Source organism: Esox lucius, chromosome 11 (genome assembly GCF_011004845.1).
Source record: "Esox lucius isolate fEsoLuc1 chromosome 11, fEsoLuc1.pri, whole genome shotgun sequence".
NCBI lineage: Eukaryota > Metazoa > Chordata > Actinopteri > Esociformes > Esocidae > Esox > Esox lucius.
This window is the reverse complement of record NC_047579.1, coordinates 7,451,397-7,478,541: the sequence shown is the minus strand read 5'-3', so window position 1 is coordinate 7,478,541 and position 27,145 is coordinate 7,451,397. Positions and strand designations below refer to the sequence as shown.

The 27,145-nt window shown below is 40.3% G+C and overlaps 2 protein-coding genes across 4 annotated transcripts in view; one reads left to right on the top strand and one right to left on the bottom strand.

Annotated features, from left to right (window-relative positions):
* LOC109615482 (zinc finger protein 501-like) overlaps positions 1-27,145 on the bottom strand; it is a 1,152,720-nt gene that overhangs the window by 677,842 nt on the left and 447,733 nt on the right. Inside the window, exons 1-3 of one of the 3 annotated variants that reach the window (XM_034295516.1) lie at positions 25,248-25,492; positions 17,756-17,984; positions 11,342-12,464 (exon numbers count right to left, since the gene is read on the bottom strand). The exons of 1 other annotated variant lie outside the window; for it this stretch is intronic. In XM_034295516.1, the coding sequence (XP_034151407.1) occupies positions 11,440-12,464; positions 17,756-17,984; positions 25,248-25,250 (1,257 nt within the window). In that variant the 5' untranslated portion in view covers positions 25,251-25,492 and the 3' untranslated portion in view covers positions 11,342-11,439. Of the gene's footprint in view, positions 1-11,341; positions 12,465-17,755; positions 17,985-25,247; positions 25,503-27,145 lie in introns of those variants that run through there. One more of the 3 variants, XM_034295512.1, reaches the window with a different exon arrangement.
* The window catches only part of LOC105008779 (zinc finger protein 271-like), a 172,247-nt gene that overhangs the window by 52,110 nt on the left and 92,992 nt on the right, over positions 1-27,145 (top strand). The gene's annotated exons all lie outside the window — the stretch shown is intronic.

Below are 27,145 nucleotides of genomic sequence, written 5' to 3'. Positions count from 1 at the left end.
GAGGGTCAGGAGTCGGCGGAGGGACAGGAGACGGGGGAGCTGGCGGAGGAGCAGGAGCCGGGAGAGCCGGCGGGGGAGCAGGAGTGGCCGGGACAGGCTAGGGCTCCACTGAGGCCGGGACAGGAGAGGGTGCCACAGAGACCGGGACCGGAGGCGGCGGCTCCAGGTCAGGAGAGGGCGCCACGGGACGAGGCTGGGGCACCTAGGCAGGAGAGGGCGCCACGTGTATTTATGAATAAATACACAATTGATAATTGTAATGTAATGAGATTTCTATTTTAATAAAAATAATTTTGACAAAAAAACATAACATTTATGGTCTTCTTTAAACATTTGTCTTGAACATGCACACTGAGTATAATTTTTGAAAGGGAGTACATTTAAACACTTTAGATATTTTCTAACAAAACAATCTACCATGACATTATCACTACTTAAATCATCACTATATTGGGATATGACATCTTCATATGAAAGCCTCCTGGCTCTTTGACAGAGATAGAAAATTCATCCTGTACTTGTTTAGTGCTGTAATATATCTTGAATCAATGTCTGATTAAAAATTGCTTTATAGATTTGGGAAAATGAGAAAATCCCAGTGGAAACACGTAGGAATCTAACAAAGTTGGGATTTTTCTGCCTTCTTCCTCTTCTAAAGTCAGTGTTCCCCAGGCATGTATAGTGAGGGAAAACATTATTTGATCCCCTGCTGATTTTGTACTTTTGTACTTTTTGCAAAGAAATGTCACTGATAATTTTAATGGTAGGTTTATTTAAACAGTGAGAGACAGAATAACAACAAAACTATCCAGATAAACGCAAAAATGTTATGAATTGATTTGCATTTTAATGAGTGAAATAAGTATTCGACCCCTCTGCAAAACATGACTTAGTACTTGGTAGCCAAACCCTTGTTGGCAATCACAGAGGTCAGACGTTTCTTGTAGTTGGCCACCAGGTTTGCACACATCTCAGGAGGGATTTTGTCCCACTCCTTTTTGCACATCTTCTCCAAGTCATTAAGGCTTCGAGGCTGACATTTGGCAACTCTAACCTTCAGTTCCCTCCACAGATTTTCTATAGGATTAAGCATTGGAGACTGGCTGGGCCACTCCGGGACCTGAATGTGCGTCTTCTTCAGCCACTCCTTTGTTGCCTTGGCCGTGTGTTTTGAGTCATTGTCATGCTGGAATACCCATCCACGACCCATTTTCAATGCCCTGGCAGAGGGAAGTAGGTTCTCACCCAAGATTTGACGGTACCTGGCCCTGTCCATCGTCCCTTTGATGTAGTGAAGTTGTCCTGTCCCCTTAGCAGAAAAACACCCCCAAAGCATAACGTTTCCACCTCCATGTTTGACGGTGGTGATGGTGTTCTTTCCTACTCCTCCAAACACGGCGAGTTGAGTTGATGCCAAAGAGCATGATTTTGGTCTCATCTGACCACAACACTTTTACACAGTTCTCCTCTGAATCATTCAGATGTTCACTGGCAACCTTCAGACGGGCCAGCACATGTGCTTTCTTGAGCAGGAGGACCTCCAGGCGCTGCAGGGTTTCTCTTTGGACAGCATTTTGGTCTTGGTCATGGTGGAGACTTTGGAATCTGTGATGTTAATACCATCGATCAGAACATTTAAAGGAGTCAATAGAGACAAAATGTTCTTGGAACAATTAAAAGTTTATTTGTAAATAGAGAGACGTGTCAAAAGCTTACAGAATAATCATCTGAGGAGTCTCTAAAGCATTTGGAAATACATTAGATACTTATAGAGGAATGGGTGGGGATAAGAATCTGAATGGTCATACCATAAAAACAACACATGTTCCTTATCCATGCTACCCCCTGAAGTGTATCTTCCTCTATCCTGTCCTAAAACATCAGTTCAAGAAATCTCCCTGACAAATCTGATTGATTGATTGCTTCTGTGGACAGGTGTCTTTTATACAGGAAACACATTGAGATTAGGAGCACTCCCTTTAAGAGTGTGCTCCTAATCTCAGCTTGTTACCTGTATAAAAGACACCTGAGAGCCAGAAATCTTTTTGATTGAGAGGGGATCAAATACTTATTTCACTCATTAAAATGCAAATCTCTTTATAAAATTTCTGTCATGGAGTTTCCTGGATATTTTTGTGGTTATTCTGTCTCTCGCTGTTCAAATAAACCTACCATAAAAATTATAGACTGATCATTTCTTTGTCAGTGGGCAAACGTACAAAATTGCATTCTCTCTCCTTGCCTCAGGAAAACCCATTGGAGATTAGATGTGGCTTGTTTAGGGGCTTTAGGCAATGTGTTTGTAAAGGACTTTTGTGACAACTGCTGATATTATAAGCCTTAGGAATTTCACTTTTTACAACATAATGTTAGATGGTTCCTCACCTGGAAAGTAGTCCATAGGCAAAGATATTGTAATTTAAGAAGCCAAATATCACTTTGCCAACTAGATAGACACAATAATTTTTCTCAGCAATCAAATATGAAAAGAAATCACAGAAAAAAATATCCAACTCATGATACTGCAACCTGAGTAACCAAAATATTTTTTTCAAAACTTCTCATTAACAAATACAAACACAAAAATCTGTACAATTCTTCCAAACAATTCTTGCCTCTTGGAACATTGAGCTCCAAAATCTTATATTTCTGCCATTGTTGGGTTCAGTTCACCAAACTTCTATATAGTCTAATTTGTCTAATGAGAAAGAACCACATCAAGAGTCAGGAAGACGTTTTAGAAGTCACTTCTGCAGAAGGGAGAGAGCCGTTGATCTCCACTGAGCCAGTAACGATCCTGCCTGTAGGATTCAACTCAGCCACTCACACTTCTCCATGGGTGGACTCGTTTTTATTTAGAAGCACAGCGTTCAGTAGTCATAACACACATGTCCTTTTCCTCTTGGTTATCTCTAGTTGTTATTGCATATCTCTAGTTGTTATTGCATACTGGAACAACTTGTTATTGCTCAAAGGTTGTACTGTCTCTGAGCGTTATAGGTAGGAAGCATGTGGTTTCATATCAGACAGTAATGAAAACCACATAACTGTTTCAATTGGAACATGTTATTCTAGGCTTATACTGAACGTAATTTAGATAGATTGGTGAAAGCTTTCACAATGATTGAGACAGATCCTATATGAAACATTAACTTCTTACATTTCCCTCCTGTTGTTCCCATTGAAATCAGATGATGCACCTCTCCGGGTTAAGGTTTTCAGTGCAACCTTCATAAAAGGAAAACAGGATAGAAATGCACCAGACAGCACTCTGGGGGAGGCGAAAACCCGAAAGCATATGGGACTAATAATAAGGGATGCGTTCCACGCATCTCCAGGACTAAACTCTTATTTAAAAAATGTTTGTAGACAGTGTTTGATTTGCTGTAAGCACAACCCTCAAGGTAACATAAGGCCAAAACGGGGCAGATGTCCTAGCGGTACTTACCCTTTTGAAATCATACACATGGACTTCATAGAATTAACAAGTAGCACAAATAAATACAAATACTGTCTAGTGTTAATAGATACGTTCTCCAAATGGGTAGAGATAGTACCAGCTAAAAAAGCAGACGCATTGACAGTAGCCAAAGCCATCTGTAAAGAAATTGTTCCAAATCATGGTATCCCGAGAGTAATCTGGAGTGATAATGGAACTCATTTTGTAAACGAGATCATACAGAACATGAGTCAACATTTAGGAATTACATTAAAACATCACTGTTCATACCACCCCCAAAGTGCAGGGTTAGTTGAGCGTACGAACGGGACTATCAAGCTAAGGCTTAGGAAAACCATGGAACAAACAAAAAAACATGGCCGGAATGTCTGCCGTTAGTCAAAATGTAATGAGAAAACGTTAACCACAGATGAAAAATACATGCGCAATAATCACCCGGGTGCCATTACGTACATTGGAGAATGGAAAAAACGTTTTGATTTCTCAGGCAACTTTAAATTAGAAGAACTGCAGTTCATTAGGCGAAATTTGCAAAGTAAGGACATTTTAAGCAAGAGAAGAAGACGGGAAAAAATCCAAGCCCAATTAATGGCAATAGCTGTGTGGATAGAACAAGCAAAGAAGAGGGAACAAAACAGGATAGAAATGCACCAGACAGCACTCTGGGGGAGGCGAAAACCCGAAAGCATATGGGCAAAAATTCCTCCTCCGGCCCTCGGAAGGAGCGACCACCCTAGTTTTGGTCAGGCACCGTCTGGTTATTTACATTATTTACACAGTCTAAACATCGTCATACGGTCTGTCATACATTACTTGTACTTTGAGTTGTTGGTAATGTATCTCTGCATACTGGATCATAGCCCCATTTTGTAATACTATAATTGCATTTACTTACCTGGGACGTCCCCTCTAATTTTAACTTTAATTCAATAAAAGGTTCTTATCTTGTTTATAGTGAATCCTATCGAATCCACCATTTACTGTCTCTCCACGAAAATCCCAGATCTCAGCGTTTAGGTTGGTTGGAAATCCCCGAATCCCCACCAGGTCCCAGACCTAGACAACGTATCCCTGACACGTTTTTAATCTAACCCACGACTGTCGTTTAGGTTGGCTAGAAATCCCTGATTTCCCCACCAGGTCCCAGACCTAGACAACGTATCCCTGACACGCTTTTTATCTAACCCACGAATACAGTTTCTTAGTGGTTTCCACACGACTGTGAGGTCTTCCCGTCACTCCCGGTCCGACTCCTCCCTGCCACACTCCGCACCTGCCACCGCTTCACTTCCCAGCACGCATGAACGCACCCAACACTCCAGATCCCAATCACCTGAATATTGAACACCTGTGCCCTGTTTACCCCTCTATATTACCTGTGCTCTTCCTCCCCTCCAGTGTGAGGTATTGTTCCCTGTGGACCTGCCAAGCAATCTATCGCACGCTCTCATTACGTTGTTGATTCCCAGCCTGTTGTGTTCTCTACCCTCTTGTCCCGTCCTCTCTCCTCGTTTACAGTATCCTGCGTCTTGACCTGTTCGTCTGCCCCGTCGTGTCTCTCCCTGCCTACCCTACCTGTGTTGTTACCTGTACGGACTGCCTTCCCGGAACACCGACCTCCCTGCCTGCCCCTGGATATCCTTACCGTCTCTCCCAGCTGTACTGTAGTCTCCGCTGAATGATCACCCGGCTTCCTGACCTGCTGGCCTGCTTCTCGGTTTCACGTCTCTGCTCATCCCTGCCTGTGCCTTCGCCCTCTAGGACTGATCTTCTGGTTTCCGACTCTCTGCCTGGTTTTATCGTTTGTGTGCTAGCCTACTCCCTTGTGCGACGAAAAATAAATCTACCATTGCACTCCTGCAATTGGACCCACACAACTCTGGTCCTGGTGTTCATTACAACGACTCACTACTTTTTTCTAAAAGATAACGAAAACTTTTACAGTTTTTCTGTCTCCCGGTGAGGTCCTGGTTCGACGGGATCCTTCACTGTCCCACGGGACGGCCGCGGATCAACACCTAGGTGGTCCCCCTCCGTGAAGGTCGGCGGGGCTGCCGGCAGGTTTAATGACCTGTTGTTCCTCCGTCGCCCCGACGGGCAGGTATCGGATCCCGGGTTTCGGCACCAATTAATGTTGGGTTCAGTTCACCAAACTTCTATATAGTCTAATTTGTCTAATGAGAAAGAACCACACCAAGAGTCAGAAAGACGTTTTAGAAGTCACTTCTGCAGAAGGGAGAGAGCCGTTGATCTCCACTGAGCCAGGAACGATCCTGCCTGTAGGATTCAACTCAGCCACTCACCCTTCTCCATGGGTGGACTCGTTTTTATTTAGAAGCACAGCGTTCAGTAGTCATAACACACATGTCCTTTTCCTCTTGGTTATCTCTAGTTGTTATTGCATATCTCTAGTTGTTATTGCATATCTCTAGTTGTTATTGCATACTGGAACAACTTGTTATTGCTCAAAGGTTGTACTGTCTCTGAGCGTTATAGGTAGGAAGCATGTTGTTTCATATCAGACAGTAATGAAAACCACATAACTGTTTCAATTGGAACATGTTATTCTAGGCTTATACTGAACGTAATTTAGATAGATTGGTGAAAGCTTTCACAATGATTGAGACAGATCCTATATGAAACATTAACTTCTTACAGCCATATTCAACTTCCTGTTAAAGCTCTAAAAATGTTCACAGGTCACACATTTTGTCCAATCTTCGTGAAACTTGGCAGAGATGATCTACAGGCGAAGCCTAACAAAAGATACTTGGTGGATTTTTGATTTGCAAAATCGTTTGCCCATTGCAGCCGATTAAAAATGGCGGAGAAGCCACCTATCAGGAAGTGAGTGAGTTTCACAGCAACTGTTTGTCTGATTGTCATGAAACTTGGTATCCTTGGTCGGAATGAGGTGCCGTGGAGGTGCGCGTATGTCACCTGCCAACAACTTCCTGTGTCCGAGAATTTCACAGGAAGTGAGGGCGTTTCTCAGCAACCGTTTTTCCCGATGGTCACCAAAGTGGTGTCTGTGGTTGGTTGGAATGTGGCCCTGATCGGCCATGTGGGGGCGCTGTTTCTTAAAATGTGTTGGGCCTACTCTCTGGCTTGCGTGGCCAATCCTTGTCTGCGGTCTGTTTGCTTGGAACCCTAATTGCTGTTTGCAGCTATATTTAACATTTTGTTACCTTTCACTTACCTGCAGACAGGTTATTCAGGGCTCTCTGATGTGCATGAAGAAAGACTGGCAACTGCCACATCAAACTGTTAGGCTCGCAAAAGGAGATGGACTTGCTGGGGTAAAGATCCATGTGCCAGCTGATCTCTGCTGACCTAATTTTTCTGCACACTGTCACAGTCAGTATCCCCAAGAACATCAACACAAGGTTATATTACACATTTTGAATTTCTACACAAACCATTCATGTTTCTATTAAGTTTATTATTGTTTAGGGAAAGTGTGCCAAGCTTTGAGGGTTTTGTGGTGTTTGACTACCTTTTGCTGATTGCAGTGGGTGTGTTGGAGGCCACAATTCAGCAACTGTCCATCTATAGTATTGGAAACACTGCTACAGTATAGTACCGTATAATATGTTGTGTCCTGGTAATATTTACAATCTGGCCCTCATATCATGGTCACTTAACTTTCAATTGGACAGTTAATCAACCCTCCTACCCCCGTAACTATTCAGTAATTTATTCTGTAAAATAAAGTATAAAAATATCACTGCACCATAAAAGGTCTAGCTGGTTCTGTGTTGGAAAATATATTGCCAGCAATGCTGTGTATCTTATACAAATACGCATTTAGGCGGCTCTAACAGCTTTGCATGCATTCCTTGTGGCTGGGAGGTATTACCAGTTTGTATTATTATACCAAAAAAGTATCAAATATTTGTTGCTGATTGGCTAAAAGTGAGTTCTAGAAGGGTAATTAAACTCCAACATGAAAATTGAGTGGACATTTATTCTAGATATTCAAGACACCTAAAAGAAGACATTTAGAATGACTGGTATACAGGACAAATAGACTAAATCACTGCAGTGGGTTTTCTGTAGCAACCAAAACCCTGTATCAAATTCACTAACAATACATCTGAATATAAACAAAAACACTTCTGTTCTACTAGTACATTTTTGCTTGTTTTGTTGGCCACTGTGGTATAAGCGGTTTAAACACCTCTGTTCAGTATATTCCTTTAAAAAATGTACTACACAAAGTGAATCTGCTACACATCATCCAAATAAATGTAAAGAACATTGCTTAGTCTAACTCAATTCTCAAAATGTTAGGTCCGGCATCTGGCCAAGCCGTCAGGCCTGGTTCGGGTCGGGCTGAGAATGACAGTTCTAATCCTTGTGTGTCTAGCCATCCGGCTCCAAGCCCACAACCTTCTTCCCATGGGAGCCAAATTCAATGATACATGCCACATTCTGTAAAGTATGAGACTAATGTTTTGGACCTTTCTTCCCAGGTGCTGCTCCAGCATGATCTGTACCTGCATGCCCTGGTAGCCTCTGGTGGCAGACACTTGATGAGCACGTTAACTGGAACAGTGACGACACAATAACATGCGATACATGACCTTATGGGTTCTGAACTTCAGCATCACACACCAATATAAGTGGTATCTCTCTACAAAATGGGTGACCTTTAGAATTGTTTTTGTTATGTAAGTGAGACAAATGCTGTAAATTAAGAGGAGTATGTATTTTGAACAATCATTCATTGAGGATTCTGTAGAATAGAGTTTAGATGTCATACAAGATAACAAACCTGTCCTGAACATATCGTAAGACTAAGAGCATTGAATTTGGAACAAGAGTTCAAGACCTCAGTTGAATCAGTGTTGCAGTTGAGCAAGTATAGAAAACAAAGCTTGAACTCTAAACTGTTCTGATGACTTAATGATTCACTGGTTGTAAAGATGGAGGGAACATGTCGGTAGTTAGGAGACGATCTCTGTTTTCAACATCACACCTGACCAAATGGGTCCTGCAGACTAAGATTATCACATATGGATTATTGCCCGGTGGTTTGGTCAGGCTACAAAGACAAAACTAGGATAGTTACAGCTGGGGTCAGAGCAGGGCAGCTTGCCCTTCAAAGGACAATTGTTGAAATGTGAAAAGTTGAGAACAGGCTAAAAGCATGACTTGCATTTGTAAGAAACATACCTGTATTGAAAAACACAGTTAACTCATATTAAGCTTCAACATACACATAATCCACCAGACATGCAAACCAACTCCAAACAACAAACATTGCTGTACAAAGGTAGATTTAGGCTCCCTTTCAGCTCATATTTTTAAACATAGAACAAAGCAGATTTCAAAACCAAGTGTGCATTGCTGACATACACTCACCTAAAGGATTATTAGGAACACCTGTTCAATTTCTCATTAATGCAATTATCTAATCAACCAATCAGATGGCAGTTGCTTCAATGCATTTAGGGGTGTGGTCCTGGTCAAGACAATCTCCTGAACTCCAAACTGAATGTCGGAATGGGAAAGAAAGGTGATTTAAGCAATTTTGAGCGTGGCATGGGTGTTGGTGCCAGACGGGCCGGTCTGAGTATTTCACAATCTGCTCAGTTACTGGGATTTTCACGAACAACCATTTCTAGGGTTTACAAAGAATGGTGTGAAAAGGGAAAAACATCCAGTATGCAGCAGTCCTGTGGGCGAAAATGCCTTGTTGATGCTAGAGGTCAGAGGAGAAAGGGCCGACTGATTCAAGCTGATAGAAGAGCAACTTTGACATACCTCGTTACAACCGAGGTATGCAGCAAAGCATTTGTGAAGCCACAACACGCACGACCTTGAGGCGATTGGGCTACAACAGCAGAAGACCCCACCGGGTACCACTCATCTCCACTAAAAATAAGAAAAAGAGGCTACAATTTGCACAAGCTCACCAAAATTGGACTTTTGAAGACTGGAATCATGTTGCCTGGTCTGATGTCTCTGGATTTCTGTTGAGACATTCAGATGGTAGAGTCAGAATTTGGCGTAAACAGAATGAGAACATGGATCCATCATGCCTTGTTACCACTGTGCAGGCTGGTGGTGGTGTAATGGTGTGGGGGATGTTTTCTTGGCACACTTTATGCCCCTTAGTGCCAATTGGGCATCGTTTAAATGCCACGGACTACCTGAGCATTGTTTCTGACCATGTCCATCCCTTTATGACCACCATGTACCCATCCTCTGATGGCTACTTCCAGCAGGAGAATGCTCGAATTATTTCAAATTGGTTTCTTGAACATGACAATGAGTTCACTGTACTAAAATGGCCCCCACAGTCACCAGATCTCAACCCAATAGAGCATCTTTGGGATGTGGTGGAACGGGAGTTTCGTGCCCTGGATGTGTATCCCACAAATCTCCATCAACTGCAAGATGCTATCCTATCAATATGGGCCAACATTTCTAAAGAATGCTTTCAGCACCTTGTTGAATCAATGCCACGTAGAATTAAGGCAGTTCTGAAGGCAAAAGGGGGTCAAACACAGTATTAGTATGGTGTTCCTAATAATCCTTTAGGTGAGTGTATACTGTAGTGATAATGTGTTAACACTCTCAGGATAGTAACATAAAATATGAATGTGTAAATATTGTACAATCCTACTATTTGCAATTCTTTATTTTTGAAAAGACATTTTAATTAATTGTCATTTTGTGTTACATATTTGTTATACTTTAACATTTTAGAATAAAGGAGTTGGGAGAAGTTATTTTTGTAATTTAGTTGCTTAATATTTCTGCCCACAAATTGTTGCCTAATAAGATCAAAACTCACTGTTTCTGCCCACAAATTGTTCCCCTGAAAAAGATCAAAACTCACTGTTCACTGTTCAATGACTCACTGAGATTCAATGATATTTTGAATTGACATAAAGCATTGTGATTGTATTTCTGAAGAATTATTTTATTGTTGAACAATGTGCCTATTAATTGTGAACACAGTGTAAACTTGTAACAAGGCATACATTCATCAATAATCTCAAGTAATCTTCTACATAAAACAAGAAAAATACAATGCAGTCAAACAGAATAAAACTAAACTTTTTTTCTATCAAAGCTGTAACACAGCTAACAATATCAGATTATTGATCAATCTGATAATGAAATGCCATCTAGACAACAAATGGGGTAAACTGTGCCACATATTCTTCTAGCCCTACTAGATCTTAGATAATTGTGCTGTCTATTCTGGTAACACAATATCCAACTTTATTTAGGCTGTTTTTACATTAAATGAATATCAAAGTGATTGAAGCCAATGTCCTCCCCTAGGTATCAAAAGGTTGGATCAGAACACACAAACACACAATAACAACACAGAACACAGAAGTTATTTTTTTAACACACGCTTGCAGGGAATACTGCCTTGGCTTCTCTAGGACTATTTTCTGAACAAAAAAAAAAGTACTCAAAATATTTGTCAGAATTATGAAGCAGATCTTTAATACCGATATACAGAATCTATGCAAATATAGAAGAATTGAAAATTAAGAAACACACATCCAGTATAAATTGATACGAACAACCCAACCCCTCCTACTGTTTCCCCTTTCATGTCACTAACTCATTCTGTAAGTCTCTACCAGGATATGATGGAAGTGAGGAAGCTTCTGTTTGAGGAAGTGAGGAAGCTTCTGTGGACATGTAAGGCTTATCACCAGTATGCACTCTCTGATGTCTAGTAAGTTGAGATGATGAGATAAAACACTTTTCCCACAGTCAGAACAGGAGTAAGGCTTTTCACCAGTATGTATGCGCTGGTGAATTTTAAGGTTACCTAAATGAGAGAAACACTTCCCACAGTCAGAACAGGAGTAAGGCTTTTCACCAGTATGTATGCGCTGGTGAATTTTAAGGTTACCTAAATGAGAGAAACACTTCCCACAGTCAAAACAGGAGTAAGGCTTATCACCAGTATGTATGTGCTGGTGAATTTTAAGGTCATCTAATCAAGAGAAACACTTCCCACAGTCAGAACAGGAGTAAGTCTTATCACCAGTATGTATGCGCTGGTGAATTTTAAGGTGACCAAATCGAGAGAAACACTTCCCACAGTCAGAACAGGAGTAAGGCTTATCACCAGTATGTATGCGCTGGTGAATTTTAAGGTGACCTAATTGAGAAAAACAATTCCCACAGTCAGAACAGGAGTAAGGCTTATAACCAGTATGTACTCTCTGATGTATATGAAGTACAGATGATGAGATAAAACACTTCCCGCAGTCAGAACACGAGTAAGGCTTCTCTCCAGTATGTATGCGCTGGTGAATTTTAAGGTTACCTAATTGAGAGAAACACTTCCCACAGTCAGAACAGGAGTAAGGCTTATCACCAGTATGTATGCGCTGATGAACTTTAAGGTGACCTAAATGAGAAAAACAATTCCCACAGTCAGAACAGGAGTAAGGCTTATCACCAGTATGTATATGCTGGTGAACATTAAGGTGACCTAGTTGAGAGAAACACTTCCCACAGTCAGAACAGGAGTAAGGCTTATCACCAGTATGTATGCGCTGGTGAACTTTAAGGTGACCTAATTGAGAGAAACACTTCCCACAGTCAGAACAGGAGTAAGGCTTATCACCAGTATGTATGCGCTGGTGAACTTTAAGGTTATCTAATCCAGAGAAATACTTCCCACAGTCAGAACAGGAGTAAGGCTTATCACCAGTATGTATGCGCTGGTGAACATTAAAGTGACCTAATTGAGAGAAACACTTCCCACAGTCAGAACAGGAGTAAGGTTTATCACTAGTATGTATGCGCTGGTGAACTTTAAGCTGACCTAATCGAGAGAAATACTTCCCGCAGTCAGAACAGGAGTAAGGCTTCTCTCCAGTATGGATCTTAATGTGTTTTTTTAACAGTGATAGAGATGAAAACTGTTTTTCACAATGGGGACAGTGGTGAGACTTCTTATGATTGTAGTCTTCCTGTTGTTTCTCTCCAAGTGTCTCCACTTCAGGAATCCCATCTGTGACAGACATGAAAAGGCATTTAGACACATTTTGGGACACAGTATTATCAAAGATTCTAGCAACTATCATTATTCCACAGCGGAGTGATGGAGACCTTAAAATTTCAGTTAAGGCACTCTAATTGTTACGTGATTTTGGGGCAAAGAGAACCGTTGACAGCTTTGAGACAAAGCCTTCAAGTGTACCTGGGATTAGCCATGCGTGCAGACATGACAACCATTAGAGAAAGAAATGCTAAATATTTTCTGATTAGAGTGGAGAGCAGAATTTTATATTTTGATGGAAGACAAAATATTCAAATAGATAAAATAGTTTTGAGGGAAAGTAAAACAACTCACCCATTCTCATACATCAGAATCAGAATTTATATTATTTAGACATGCTGCTTTTTTTTTTTGGCCTGCAAATAAATTTATGATCCACAAAGTACAAAACAAATGTGGCCCCACAAATTTCACAATCTTGATGTGGCCCCCGAGCCAAAAAGGTCTTCAGGCTATTTTCTCTTATGGCTCTTGAAAGTTTTTTTTATAAAAACAGACTTTTATGACATTGTGAAGGATTTTGCAAGTAGCGAAGCCAGGAACAAATGTATCCTAAGGTAAGACAATTTAATTATGTATGCTGTAATATTAGCAATGATTTAACTGCAATTTTGTGAATGAGTGGTTTGCTTTGAGTGTGTAAGTTCTATGTTGTAAATCCCATGTCCAGGATACAGATAAATGGTGTTGTCTACAAAAGAGAGAATGCAGTGTAAATCCTGTTGAGATGCAAGTAAAGGCGATAATTAAGCTATTGGCTTCATTTGCCGTTGGTGGTGTTCAGGCTTTGAAGGTGCTGTGCCCAGGGGCCCATTGTTTTATAATCTGTCTATGACTGTATAACATTTTGAACCTTTTATTTCAACATACCCTTTACTTTCCTATTGTGGATACACAATGTATAAGCTGTCAAACTGTTGTGAGCATTAAAGCAAGATATTGAATGTACGTGCCATAAGTTGAAACTGAGATTGCAAGTAGAAAACAGGAAATCTATTTAGGCTGTTACTGGGGAAGAAGAGCAGACTAACCCTGTGTGTCAAACTAACAGGAAACAGAGGGGGACAGATTAATCACACACACACGGCAGGGTTGAATTAAGAATAGACAAGACAGAAACCACAAGGGCAAGATGATGGTTGGGCTAGCCCCCCCCCCTCCCCCCTCTCCTTTCCATCAAACCAACTCGGGGAAGCGTTTGATACCATTGCTTTGACTAGAATTCTAACCCTTTATTAATAAAGTTATAACATCACGTCTTCCTAATTGTACACATGTCCACTATATTATTTCCCTCTACTTCCTCTGATAACACTCATTATTAGAGTGAAACAGTGAAATAATTTACAGAATAAAATTTGTAGGAAATTTTCTCCAAAACATTAAAACAAGGCATGCATTCAGACAGGATGACAGATGTTTTAGATTACTTTTTTATCTCTAGATTAATAAAAATTGTTCAGTGATCTCTCCATAATTGACCAGACGTTGTTTAAGCAAATGCGCCAGCCGTTTGTACTTTAAAATTAACTGTATTTGTGGGTCAAAGTGTGTTTGTTGCTCTCACATGAACAGATAGCAGAAAGCAACACATTCTCAGTCTTCCAAGGTAGACCCACTTCCATTTCTGGATCCAGTTTCTGATAGCGAAGAGTGGTTATTTTCATAACTACTGGTTTAGTTTTTATACTTTTATCTTATTTAGCCAAACGGGAGTGTAATGTACTGAAATCAGATTTGTTTTGTTCCACTAGAGAGTACTGCCCTTGGTAGGAATTTTAGGCAAGGGCTGATGGGATTGCCCCTGCACAATGAGGTGGGAAACCTGTGCTAACTCCAGTTGTTGTACATTGTGGGTCCAGCACCCAGGTTAGGGCTCAAGTAAGATAGTTGCAGATAAAATATTTACATCGTATCAATTTCATATACAGGTGCATCTAAAAATTTGAATATTTTGGAAAAGTAAATTTTTTCAGTAATTCAAATGAAAAAGTGAAAACTTCATATATTCTAGATTAATTACACAGAGAAACATTTCAAGACTTTTTTTCAATCTTGATGACTACAGCTTACAGCTCATGGAAATCAAAAATCCAGTATCTCAAAATATAAAATATTTCCAATATAGAAATGTCGACCTGACTTTCACTGACTGACTACCCCTTGTTAAATAGCGTAGTGGTTAGAGATGCGGACCTGCAACCAATAGGTCTCGCGTTCGAATCTCATCACAGTCAAAGCAAATTGTGCCTAAGGATTTGTTCTGGATAGATAAAAACTTTGCTGGCTACAACCTTCAGCAGCTATGTTGTAGTAAGCCTAAAATAAAACTGTTCACGGTTATATTGGGTCTACTTCTGGTGCATTTTGGAAGTACACATCCGTGCCCTCTTTTTGGGTCAGGATAGACAAAGACTTTGCGGCTACAACCTTCAGTAGCTACGTTAGAGGTAAACTAAAATAAAACTTTATTTTGCGACTATATCTGTTGGATTTTCAAAGTACGCATCCATGATGGATTTTTAGGGTACTATAGGCTAGATAAAAAACCCTTGGGCAGTAAAATATGAGGGGTCTCCACGATTCTCTCGTCTCTTCTCTTGACAAAAACGTTGGTATATTCACCTATATCGATAGTTATTGTATCAATGTCATTTACGAACGAACGTTTTTGTGCCATGAAATAGCTTTTACTGTGTTAAGTTCAAGTAGTAAGTTAGACAGTAGTAAGCCTTTTACTGGCTAATAAGCTGTTAAAACGTCCAGGGGCAAAAGCCATATATTTCATAGATGCCATTTGTGGTGGAGGTGAACTTAACAAGAAACTTTAGTCAGTTTAACACAGTGGTGTGTAGTGAAATATGCAAACTTGGAGCGATGATAATGCGTGACAAAATGATCTACTATCGAGCTTCTATACTGACAGTGGTCAACCATAAAGCACTGTGGTGTCGTGGTTAAAGACACAGCCACTCACATGGGACACCTGGGTTTGAATCCAGTAGGACATCAACATTTATCACTTTCAACTGCGGGCAGCTGAACTTGGCTTGCCCGGTTCCTTTTCTGGTTTGTGTGTTGAAAAGATGAGAGAATCATTTAGCCATAAGGTTTTGTCCATCCTGAACAAATACTAATACATCATTTGAAAATCCACCTGAAATATCTATAAATATAATGGCCTACAAAGGCAAAAGACCTTAACTCGCCAGAGTGTAGCACTGAGAAAAATGACTTTAATGTTGTTTTGTAGTCCAGGCAAATTAATTGTAGGCAGAAAATAGAAAATGTGGTAATTCTTTGTTTTTTTAACAAAGTTATTTATCTACATACAAATCTTGAGCCCAAACTTTAACTTCTGAATGAGGGTCAAAGGTCATGTACTCTGCCTTTGCCTTGTCTGCACAATAATAAAAGGGTCATGCCAAGGCATAAGGTGTCAACTTCCATTTGATTGCTCACTTGGTTGCGGATCACTATATTAAATCTGTATAATGATAAACATTGTATTGTTTTTTTGACATGACAAATGTAGACAGATGACATTGATCAGACCAAATTGTTTTGCATGTGGGGGAATAACGTTTTGCAACCATTTCATCGAGAGCAAGGTTTACTAACGCAACGAATATTAAAGGACAACACTCTTGGTTTGGACGGAATTGGATGAATGCCAGATTAGGATAATCAAGAACGACTCATGTTATGGATTTAACATGTTGAACACCTGAGAGAAATGTTCAAAAGTCATGTTGTGGATTGAACGCTGCAATGCATTTTAGGCAGGTTACAAGAAAAGTTAGGTGACCTATTTAATTGTGACCTGTTACTCTTCTGCTCATGTGTGTGTGAATAAGCTACTTAGGTGTTGTCTACGCGAGCCCTGACCCACACACGTTTATTCCTTGTCTGTCAATGTCAGGCTGGCACTGACTAGCCTGCATCACACTTCATTGCGTAGGATTTACGATTACTTCCAGCTGGCAAGCCAACTAGTTGTTTGTTTCCAATGCTTTGTTTGCATTCTGATCGCTTATGGCTGAAGTATGTTTTTGTTTGTCAAGTAGTTAGCCTAGCACTTGGTTTTGTTTGAAAAGTAGTTACTTGTTAGCTAAGAACACATTTTTGTAGATTGCCAGTCTATCCATCCATCCTCCATCAATTTATGTTGTAGCCTAATCTTATATTATTACATGGGCATTACACTGTAACTCGGTAACTTCACTTCACTGACAAAGGCAGAACACCTTAATTAAATTTAAGCGTTCCGGAATGCAGCGAAACAAAGAAAAATAACCACAATTGATGTTACGGGATTCTGCCTTGGCTTCTCTAGCACAATAAAAAAAAAAAAAGAAAGTACTCAAAATATTTGTCCACATGATGAAGCAGATCTTTCAATGTTCCAAAAATGACCATAACTAATTTCTGACCAAAGATAGAGTTACAGGCTTTTGCCTTTTGTGGATACACTGAATGTATAAGCTGTCAAACTGTTGTGAGCATGGAAGCAAGATGTTGAATGTATGTGCCATAAGCTGAAACTGAAAGTTGCAAGTAGAAAACAGGAAATCTTATTTAGGCTTTTGCTGGTGTGGAAGAGCAGACTAAGCCTGTGTGTCAGACTAACAGGAAACAGAGGGGGACAGATTAATAACACACACCCACACACAGTCAGGGCAGGGCTGAATTAAGAATAGACAAGACAGAAACCACAAGGGCAAGATGATGGTTGGGCTGCACGTACACATATAAAGTAAAGAACATAAACTGGACCAATGGCACACATGCTTGGCTACCCCCCCCCCACCCCCACCCCCACCCCCACCCGCTTGTTAGGCGTGTTTGCAGTATAAATAATACTTGTGTGACTGCTCATCTTTAGACATTGTGGGGCGGCACTCTGTCTCCAGAAGCCAGTGACTATCCTGAACAAATGTTTTATATCCATCAGAACTGTTTTAATTCATGCTTCCTATAACGTAGCTACTGAAGGTTGTACACAGTGACATTTTTGGCTGTCCTGAACAAATCCTAAGGAATAATGTGTTTTGGCGTTGACAGGAGTCGGAGATGGAATTGGTTGATCCGGAGTCTGCGTCTCTAACAACTACGCTACTTAACAAGGGGTAGTCAGTCAGTCAGGCAGTGACATTCGCTCTTTGAGGCCAGCTCAGTTTACACGGTCCGCCAAAAACCACGAATTACTACATTGACAATGACAACATTACACCAGTTCTTACCTTGAATGAGTAAATCTCCCTCTCCATAATTAATGATAACCACATTCTTCTCCTCCTCTTTATCTTTGATGATAACATTCAGCCCCAGTTTTTGACTTTTGTCCTCCAGCTTTACTGATGCCATCTCTGAATCCCCCAATGCCCATTGAGCTTCATAATCAGAATCCAGTGACTCTTGTTTGGGCTCAGTGTGGAAGGAGAGCAGCCGGCTGGGTTTGTCCTCCCTCTGCTATAATAAAGACCAAAACCAGAGCGATCCATGACAGATATACATGTTTCATGGAATAAAATATGATCACAATGGGGAAAAATAAAAACAATCACGATCATAACAGACCTGTGTCCTACATGAGGTTCACTTTCCTTAACCTGACCCAAGAAGGGGGAAACTACTTTTCACTTATATCACGGATTATCATTTCATTGGAAAGTAAAAACAAATACAGATTATTGAACTATACTGTTGTGAGAAATTGGCAATTTTACCTTTTTGATTATCTGTTATAAAAGTAACTATATATGAATTCTAGAGTAACCCGGTTGAAAGGTATTAGGATAAATCTGACAATAGTTAAAACCAGGAGGGCCAAATGCCTATGTAAATTGGGGTTTGAGTTTGTAATTAAAATAAAACTTCCATTCTGAAGGTACAACCTCCTTCCATTACCTTTCCTAAATAGGTGAATATAAAATGTTTCCATTGTCAGAATTCTAAACTCAAAAAAGGAAAACTATTTAGGGACAATTTACCTTTTTTAACCCTGTTTTCAGACTTACATTGCCAACAGCCCACTGCTCCCTTACCCCGGTATCCAAATGGTACCCAGGCGCTAATCACCCCTCACTGAATGTATGACGTCAATGGATGAATGATCAGAGCCTTGGTTGAATTTCATAGGAACTTACAAATGAAATACAAGATTTTAGTGACCAATCAAAAACGTAATTAGGCTAGTATTGAAACATAATACAAACCATAGGCTATAGGCTACTTATCACGATACAGTTCTTCAATAGGAGATTCGTCTTATTGCGTAGGCTAATTCATCAAATGTAAATCGACAAATGTATTATGCTAAATAATTACTCAAAAAACGAAATACCAAGGATACTGTTTACTAGTCACCAATATTACAAAAATATTACAAGTTCCGGGGTAAATTTAGTTCTATGTTTTATATTCAGAGTTTGATTGTCAATACCTCTTCCAAAAAAATGTAATCGTACAAAGACGACAGTGACTATATACACAAGAGGTTTAGGGTAGAGAGTAAGGTACACCCTTTGATTTCATCATAAATTGAACTATACGTTTAGCAGAGCCCAAAATGTTGCAAAACGTTGTCAAATGTCTGTTCAGTAGTTTAGGGACTGTCATGAAAGTGCAATACCACTGAAAATCATAGGTACAGAGACGTTTTGTGTTATTAAACCAAACTATACATTTTCTACATATATTTTGGTATACATTACATTTTTAATAGATTCCTATAGAGGTGACATATACTCCTACAACCACTTGTATGTTGGTCACTGACCTTTATATTTGCCCTTTCAGTGATTATATCAGAATTGATCCATATATACAATGTTTTAGCTTCCAATCCAGATGATATGGACCTCTAAAACCTTTTGCATTTTGTAAGATAGATTTGCTATTTCCAATTTCGGGTTAATGTATAGGAATTTATCTTTTGGAACCACTCTTTTTTAATAGCTCACTATCCATGAGTTAGAGTTCCAAGAACAAGTGTGTTTTGTTCCTTTACCTCTCTTCTGAAAAGGTACACCTCTGACATTTTCCAAATTGACAATCCTGAATTTATTTTACAATTACACGCATTATTACAACTCTTCTACCTAATTCACAATCCAGATGAAATGGAAATCTTGTTTGTGCCATTTGTGTTGTGCATTAGTTTTTGTTTTGTTTTTCGTTTTGTTGTTTTATTGTTATAATTAAAAGGAAGCTATAACTCTGCTCCTCATGTCCTGCCTTCCATCAATTGTGACAGTATAATCCCATCTGAAAACAAAGTTGGATAGTGAGCTATTAAAAACCTCAGTCAATTCCAACTTGACTCTATACATCAATCACAGAGTCCATTCTCATTTTCCTCCAGAAACATCTGGATTGGGTCCGTGTCTGCCCACTGCAGAGGTAAACTGAAACACATTGTAGTGTCCACAGTAAAAGTTCTCAGATTCCACCTTCCGTACATCAAGACCTCGGCAGGAATCAGACAATAAATATAATTACTGAACATTCCCACCCTTGTCACCCACTTTTACTGCAAGCCAGTACAGTTTGTAACTGGACAAATATTAAACAATATGCTAAGAATGATGTTTTGAGTTTCACATTTTATTATTATTATTTTCTTTTTAATTTTCATATTTTACCCCTTTTTCTCCCAACCCCACTGTAGACCATGTGCCACCACTAGAACTGTCCCTGCAGAGTCAGTGGAGTCGTAGATCTCTACAGGCTTCCTCTGAAACCTGTCTGATCAGCCGGTTCTTTACACCCCCTCCCTTAAACATGAAGTCAATGTGAGCCAACACATTGGAGGAAACGCACGCTCACATTACCTTATATGGATGGTCAGGTCAGATGCATGCGCCCCGCCAGAGACGTTGCTGGTACACGATGGCACAAGGAAATCCTCTATACTGATTGCCTCCCCCAAGGCGACACCAGCCCAATACGCACCACCCTACCAGACACCCCGGCCGCAATCGGCAGTGGCATGACCGGGGCTCGAACCCACGGCCAGAGCAGAGTTTCACATAAAGTCAAATCTGACAATGAAATACAAACAAAAGTTGCAACAGGAAAATCCTTTGTAGGTGAGGAATGTTAACATAATTGTGTTTTACTAATTCTATCAATAACCACTGGAGCAAAATAACCATTGCAAGGAGGTCCACAGAGTAAGAGGCACTGTGATCAATGGCTCCAACTAGGCAAATGAATGGATGAAATTAAATAAATGTCTGGTTTCAGTGCAACCATATTCTGAATACACTAAATCAGCGGTGTCAAACTGGTTCCACTGAGGGTTGAGTGTCTGCAGGTTTTTCCTTTAAATTGGTTCACAGTTCAGATCTAAACAACCAGGTGAGGGTAGAAACTAACCAATTAGTTACCTAATTAATCAATCAAGTACAAGGTGAGAGTGAAAACCTGCAGACAATCGGCCCCTCCATGGAACTGGTTTGACACCTCTGCACTAAAGAATGAAAACAATTTACACACAAGAAATAAAAACAATTCAAAAATTAAACATGGCAAGACATTTTGGATAACAATTAAAAGGTGTACCAGTGAGAGTCGGGGGGAAAGAACACACTACACTTGTTTGTAGATCTCTAGCTCATATGGATAGTGAGCTATTAAAAAGGCGTTTAGAAAGATAAATTCCAGTGAATTTACCGAATTCTAAAATGGCAAAACTAAGGGACATACTCTTGAAAAGGAAGGTCAGTGAACAAAATGCAAGTGGTTTTAGAAGTCCATGTCATCTGGATTGGAAGCTAATAAAAAAAGTTCATGTAAATTAGGTAATTGAGTTTTAATAACAAAATAGTAAATGTTATACAGATAATTGTATAATAGAGTAAAGGTAAAGGAACATACCACGTGTTTGTAGATTTGTAGCTCATATGGATAGTGAGCTATTAAAAATTGTGGTAGAGAAGGACAAAGGCTACTAAAATTAACTTTATTTATTTTAGTGTTCCTCACTCTTTGGGGAAGAACAGAAAAGCGTAAACTACAGTTTTTTTTCTTGTTTAATGCGCAAAACACAGCAGGTTCTCAGGGAGGGTGCCAGTAATATTTCGTCTATAACCGCACTGGGACTTTTACAGCGCTCTCATTAACCCCAAAAGGGGGCGTGGCCATTCAGGCGTGAGGGTAGTGATGTATAGTTGCCCTCATGTATTGAAAGGTACAGAAAAGTACTGGACAAGAATATTTGTATAAGGGTGGGGTCAATTGGATATATGGAATAGTGATGGGAATTTCAACTGATCTTTTCGAGTCATTCAGTGAAGAGTTATATTTCAGGACATTTCGTTCAATGGAGTCAGTATTGCCCATAGCCATTGGAAGGACAGTATGCTATGATTTCATCTGTGTTTATCATTACAATTAACTACTACATTAATTATTGAAGACCAACCATGTGTTACTCTGTCCACTTTTGATCCATGAACAAAATTAATGCAACCGGTAGTCAGGGGAGAATCTTTATTTGCATGAGTCCATGATGTTGATCTTCCATAGTTCTTACATGTTCTCCAATAATTATAAAGTTAACACATTCTTTTATGCAAGGACACATAGGAGGCAGTCAGTAATAGTTAGGAGGGCGTCTTTTGTAATAGTTGTCTATGAGGCTTTGAATTCTTGCTGGTGGTATAGCTGCCCATTCGTCTTGGCAAAATGCCTCCAGGTCAGGCGAAGTCTTTGGTCTTCTAGCATGAACCACACTTGCAACAAATCTTTTTTCAGAGATGCCTGTATTTCTCCTGAGGTTACCTGTGGGTTTTTCCTATGTATCCCAAACAATTCTTCTGGCAGTTTTGGATGAAATCTTTCTTGGTCTACCTGACCGTGGCTTGGTTTAAAGAGATGCCTGAATTTTACACTTCTTAATAAGTGATTGAACAGAACTGACTGGTATTTGCAGGGCTTTGAATATCTTTTTATATCCTTTTCCATCTTTATAAAGTTCCATTACCTTGTTACGCAGGTCTTTGGACAGTTCTTTTCTGCTCCCCATGGCTCCGTATCTCGCCTGCTCAGTGCATCAACGAACTCATTGATTATTTATACTGACAAAAATATTAATTTAAAATGCCAGTGTGGGAGTGTGGGAAATTCACACTTAATAGTAATTTTAAACTGTGAGTGTCATCCGGTGTGTCTGTAATAAATGGCTTCATATGATCACTATGCTTAAATAAAATAGAAAGCACTGCCAGAATTTTACTATTTCTGCAGGGTATGCAAACTTTTGAGCACAGCTGCATATAGATGAAAGCAGCTATACGTCACTTTTCTCTTGTCCGAACAACCACTCCCCTTTTTGTGGCAAAGCTAGCACTGTAAAAATGTAGAAGTCAATGGTGCAAAATTGGAAATGTTACTGGTACCATGCCATAAAGCTGCTGCGTTGGGTTTTGCATGTTGAATAAGAAAAAAACCCTAGTTCACGCTTTCCTTTACTTCCCAAAGACGTGAAGGACAGCAAAAGAAGAGATCTGTGTCTTCAGGTCATCCGCAGAGAGGGTGAAAATGGTCAACTATGGGACCCGTCCAGTCAACACATTGATGTCTGTGACAAACACTTCATCACAGGTTAGTTAATGATGCTAAAGTCAACAGTTATAATGTTAAGTCAAAGAAGAAGAAGAATGCACTTCCCTGAAGAGATTTTACGTCATAATTTGTAATTCCTCAATTTGCTAGCAGTGTAAATCCCTATATAAGAGGATGAAAATCAATGTCAGATTGGTGCACGGCGTTCCCTTGAATCATTTGGTGTGATGCATCAATAATCAGTACATATATGACAGAAGTCAAATACATTAACTGAAGATTCAATAAGGTGGTTGTAAATATCAAGATATGACCCCTCCGGTCACTGGGTTGGGTCATTCATCCACTTTGATGGAGACAGACAATGGACACTCAAGCCCTAATTCATTAGTTCTCTATATAACGTTGCCGATTGTCAACAACATGGAATAATTGTTTGCCTGACTGGCAATAGAGTTTGTGCTCCTAATACCCAAATATGGTTCTAATTTTCCATCCATCCATCCATCTTCTTCCGCTTATCCGGGGCCGGGTCGCGGGGGCAGCAGTCTAAGCAGGGATGCCCAGACTTCCCTCTCCCCAGACACTTCCTCTAGCTCTTCCGGGGGGACACCGAGGTGTTCCCAGGCCAGCCGGGAGACATAGTCCCTCCAGCGTGTCCTAGGTCTTCCCGGGGTCTCCTCCCGGTGGGACGGGACCGGAACACCTTCCCAGGAAGGCGTTCCGGAGCCATCCGAAAAAGATGCCCAAGCCACCTCAGCTGACCCCTCTCGATGTGGAGGAGCAGCGGCTCTACTCTGAGCTCCTCCCGGGTGACCGAGCTTCTCACCCTATCTGTAAGGGATCGCCCGGCCACCCTGCGGAGAAAGCTCATTTCGGCCGCCTGTATCCGGGATCTTGTCCTTTCGGTTATGACCCAAAGCTCATGACCATAGGTGAGAGTAGGAACGTAGATTGACTGGTAAATCGAGAGCTTTGCCTTGCGGCTCAGCTCTTTCTTCACCACGACAGACCGATCCATCGACTGCATTACTGCAGAAGCTGCACCGATCCGTCTGTCAATCTTCCGTTCCATCCTTCCCTCACTCGTGAACAAGACCCCTAGATACTTAAACTCCTCCACTTGAGGCAGGCACTCTCCACCAACCTGAAGTGGGCAAACCACCCGGAAATAGGTATTGTGCAAGATTTCAATTTAAAAGTCACTTTCTTAATTGTAAAAGCCGATTTTCATGTAACTGTTCTTTTTTTGTGCATACGTTTCATGTGTAATAAAAAATTGAAATTGTATTGTTGTTTAGGCCTACACACTTGTTGTGGTTCCAAATACTCAAACAGCGTTGCTATATGGGAATTTGTTTTTATCCCTCTAGGTTGTTGCTGCAAAACTAGAAAGTGTTAAAATATTATGCTATCACTACAGAAGTTCCCAGCCACATACAGCCACCATGAATACTATATACAGAACACAGCTATTAAATAGCACATGCCAGACTGTAATATTTCAAAGGAATATCTGGACCTAAATCACTTCATTATATTTTGCAGCTCAGAAGGATATTCTATGCTCGGGAATACTGTATTTTTACAAGTATTTTTACCTAACGCCTAAACCAATGATATGCAGTCCTAAAAAAACAGCTCTGGACTTTAATTTTGAAAAGCTGTAAAGCAAGCAACAATAACTTTGACAACGCTTTGGTAGAGCACTGGACCAGGCGGTCAAACTTATTGTTGTTAGCTTTACAGTTTCAAAGAGCTACGTTTGGGTCATATCTATTCAGATGCCAGATTACTGACAAAAGTTTGTACGTAGAAAAACGATTTCTAAGGAAATAAATTGAGACGAAATGTAAGAATGTAATGTCGTTAAAGGATGTTTGTGCGTTCACAGATCTAATTTCACGCTTACGGTTCATGTTTTACGTATGACCTTTATTACGACCATACCAATTTACGAATGTATTTTCTTACGAACCTAATAATACGTACGCTTAATCTTTTGGCAGATATCTAACTCCACAGAACAGGACTATTTCATAAATCAAAGTAGGAAAATAAGTTGATCTTAAAAACAATATTTTAGCAAAACGGAGGTGCACAGCAGGGAAGGGTTACAACACAGAGTAACAAAGAAAAATACTGTTCTTTAAAACCACTTACCATTTTAGCGAAATGGATCTATATTCGAAATCCAGAAAACGTTCCTGATGTCTTAAACTATTAAACCAAATGCTCCGATACAGACAAGTGCAAATTCTTCTTCCTCTTCTGCCTAAATGGTTGGCTGGACCATAGACATAATAAAGAGTAGACGCCGCATTGGCTGCTGGGCGCGAAATATACGGCCGCCGTCTTTGACCGGTCATACTCCTATTTGTGTAGCAGCAGAAGCAACGATTCCAGAGCACTGCAGCATACTCCTGCTCATATCGGAGGACCATCGAAAGCAGGGCTCGGGGGGGTTATTTTTCACAAGTAAGATTTAACTATACCGTACTATTGGTTGTATTTTGTGACTAGAATATTACCAGAGAATTGAGAAGGAGCAAGGATCTTTGATATTACTGTACTGAAATCGTATCCAGCTAGGTAGGCTATGTTTACTGCACCAGCAGGTGTTCACCCATCGAACTGAGACTTGATAAGTCATATTCTATAACACTGACTTAGATTACAACCGACACAAGAATGCTATTGTAGAAATAAAGCAAATATTACTGGTATAACATTGGCCAGCTAATTTTACACAAGTGGCACAGACTGTATCATATATATTTATATAAATAAAAGACGGTATTATCATTGTTGGGCAGTACTAGCTTAGCTAGTAACTTAGTATTTTGGCGGTAGCTTCACTATTTCCAAAATCAAGTAACTTTTCAGTAGTAGTAACTCATTTATTTACCAAGTAGCTTGGCCACACAAGCTACTTTTCTTGTCATGTGAAATTAGCGCAACTTAAAGTAGCTTCCTATGTAATGAACTAGCCTACTGCTGTGTTAGTGTTACTTAGCTTGCTACATTTGACTGGGTGGTAGCTTTTGTGTAGTGAAGCTTTATTCACGACAGAGTAACTAATAGCTTCCCACACAGCAAAAGGACTCCGCGGTGGAACCGCTGCGGAGGTATTGCGGCTTTCGGAACGGACTCGCGAAGCGGAACTGTATCGGTGTCTGTTAGAGCTCAGTGACGGATCCGCAACGAAGGCGGATCGCGGACCCGCCGCGGCTCCGCGCTGCATCTGTTCCGCATCCGCGATTAAAACCTTGCCTCCGCGGCGGGTCCATTTGGGACCCGCTAATTGATACATACATCCGCCACGGATCCGTAACGGCCTCATAAAATTCCTGGCTCATCTGGCCCGGGTCCGTTTTGGACCTGTTTTTCTCATTTTCAAAATCCCTAGGACTGTTCTTGCTGTAGGATAAAAATAGGATAAACTAAACCATAGGATTTCTTTCACTAGGCCTAGTCTAGGTTACTCCAGCAATATAGACCTAATCTTAAATCTGCATTGCCTTGTATTTTTAACCTAACAATATTGTCAATAGGCCTAACAGAAAAGGTTCAAGTCAAGACATCAATTCACTGTACAAAAGTAATCACTACTTAATGGAAATATAAAATTGTCATTTACATTTATGGAAAGTTACAAGTTCTTTCTATTCCGTTTTTGTTAAGTAGCCTACGTTGGCTAAGCTGCTTTACATTCATTTTGTGGTCAAAACCTAATTTAGTGCTTTATAGGCCTAGGTCGGTGCAGACAAAATATTTTATCCATTAGGCTAAAACTTCAATGAAATGCACAGCTAAAATATCAGAAAATTAATAACTGGTGAACGACAAGAAGTTCAATAAAAATATTGTTTATTGCTTATTTCTCCTATTACTCCGTTTGTGTGGCTTGAGGCGAGACACGTCTCCTCGTTGCCCGATCCGCTGCCAGGTTGAACCACCTGATTGCGTGCTTGGTGACCTCTGCGTCCGTGGCTGACCGTGTCACTGTGTTTTTCCTCACAGCACCTGTAATCAAACAGATAGATATGATTATGGTATGT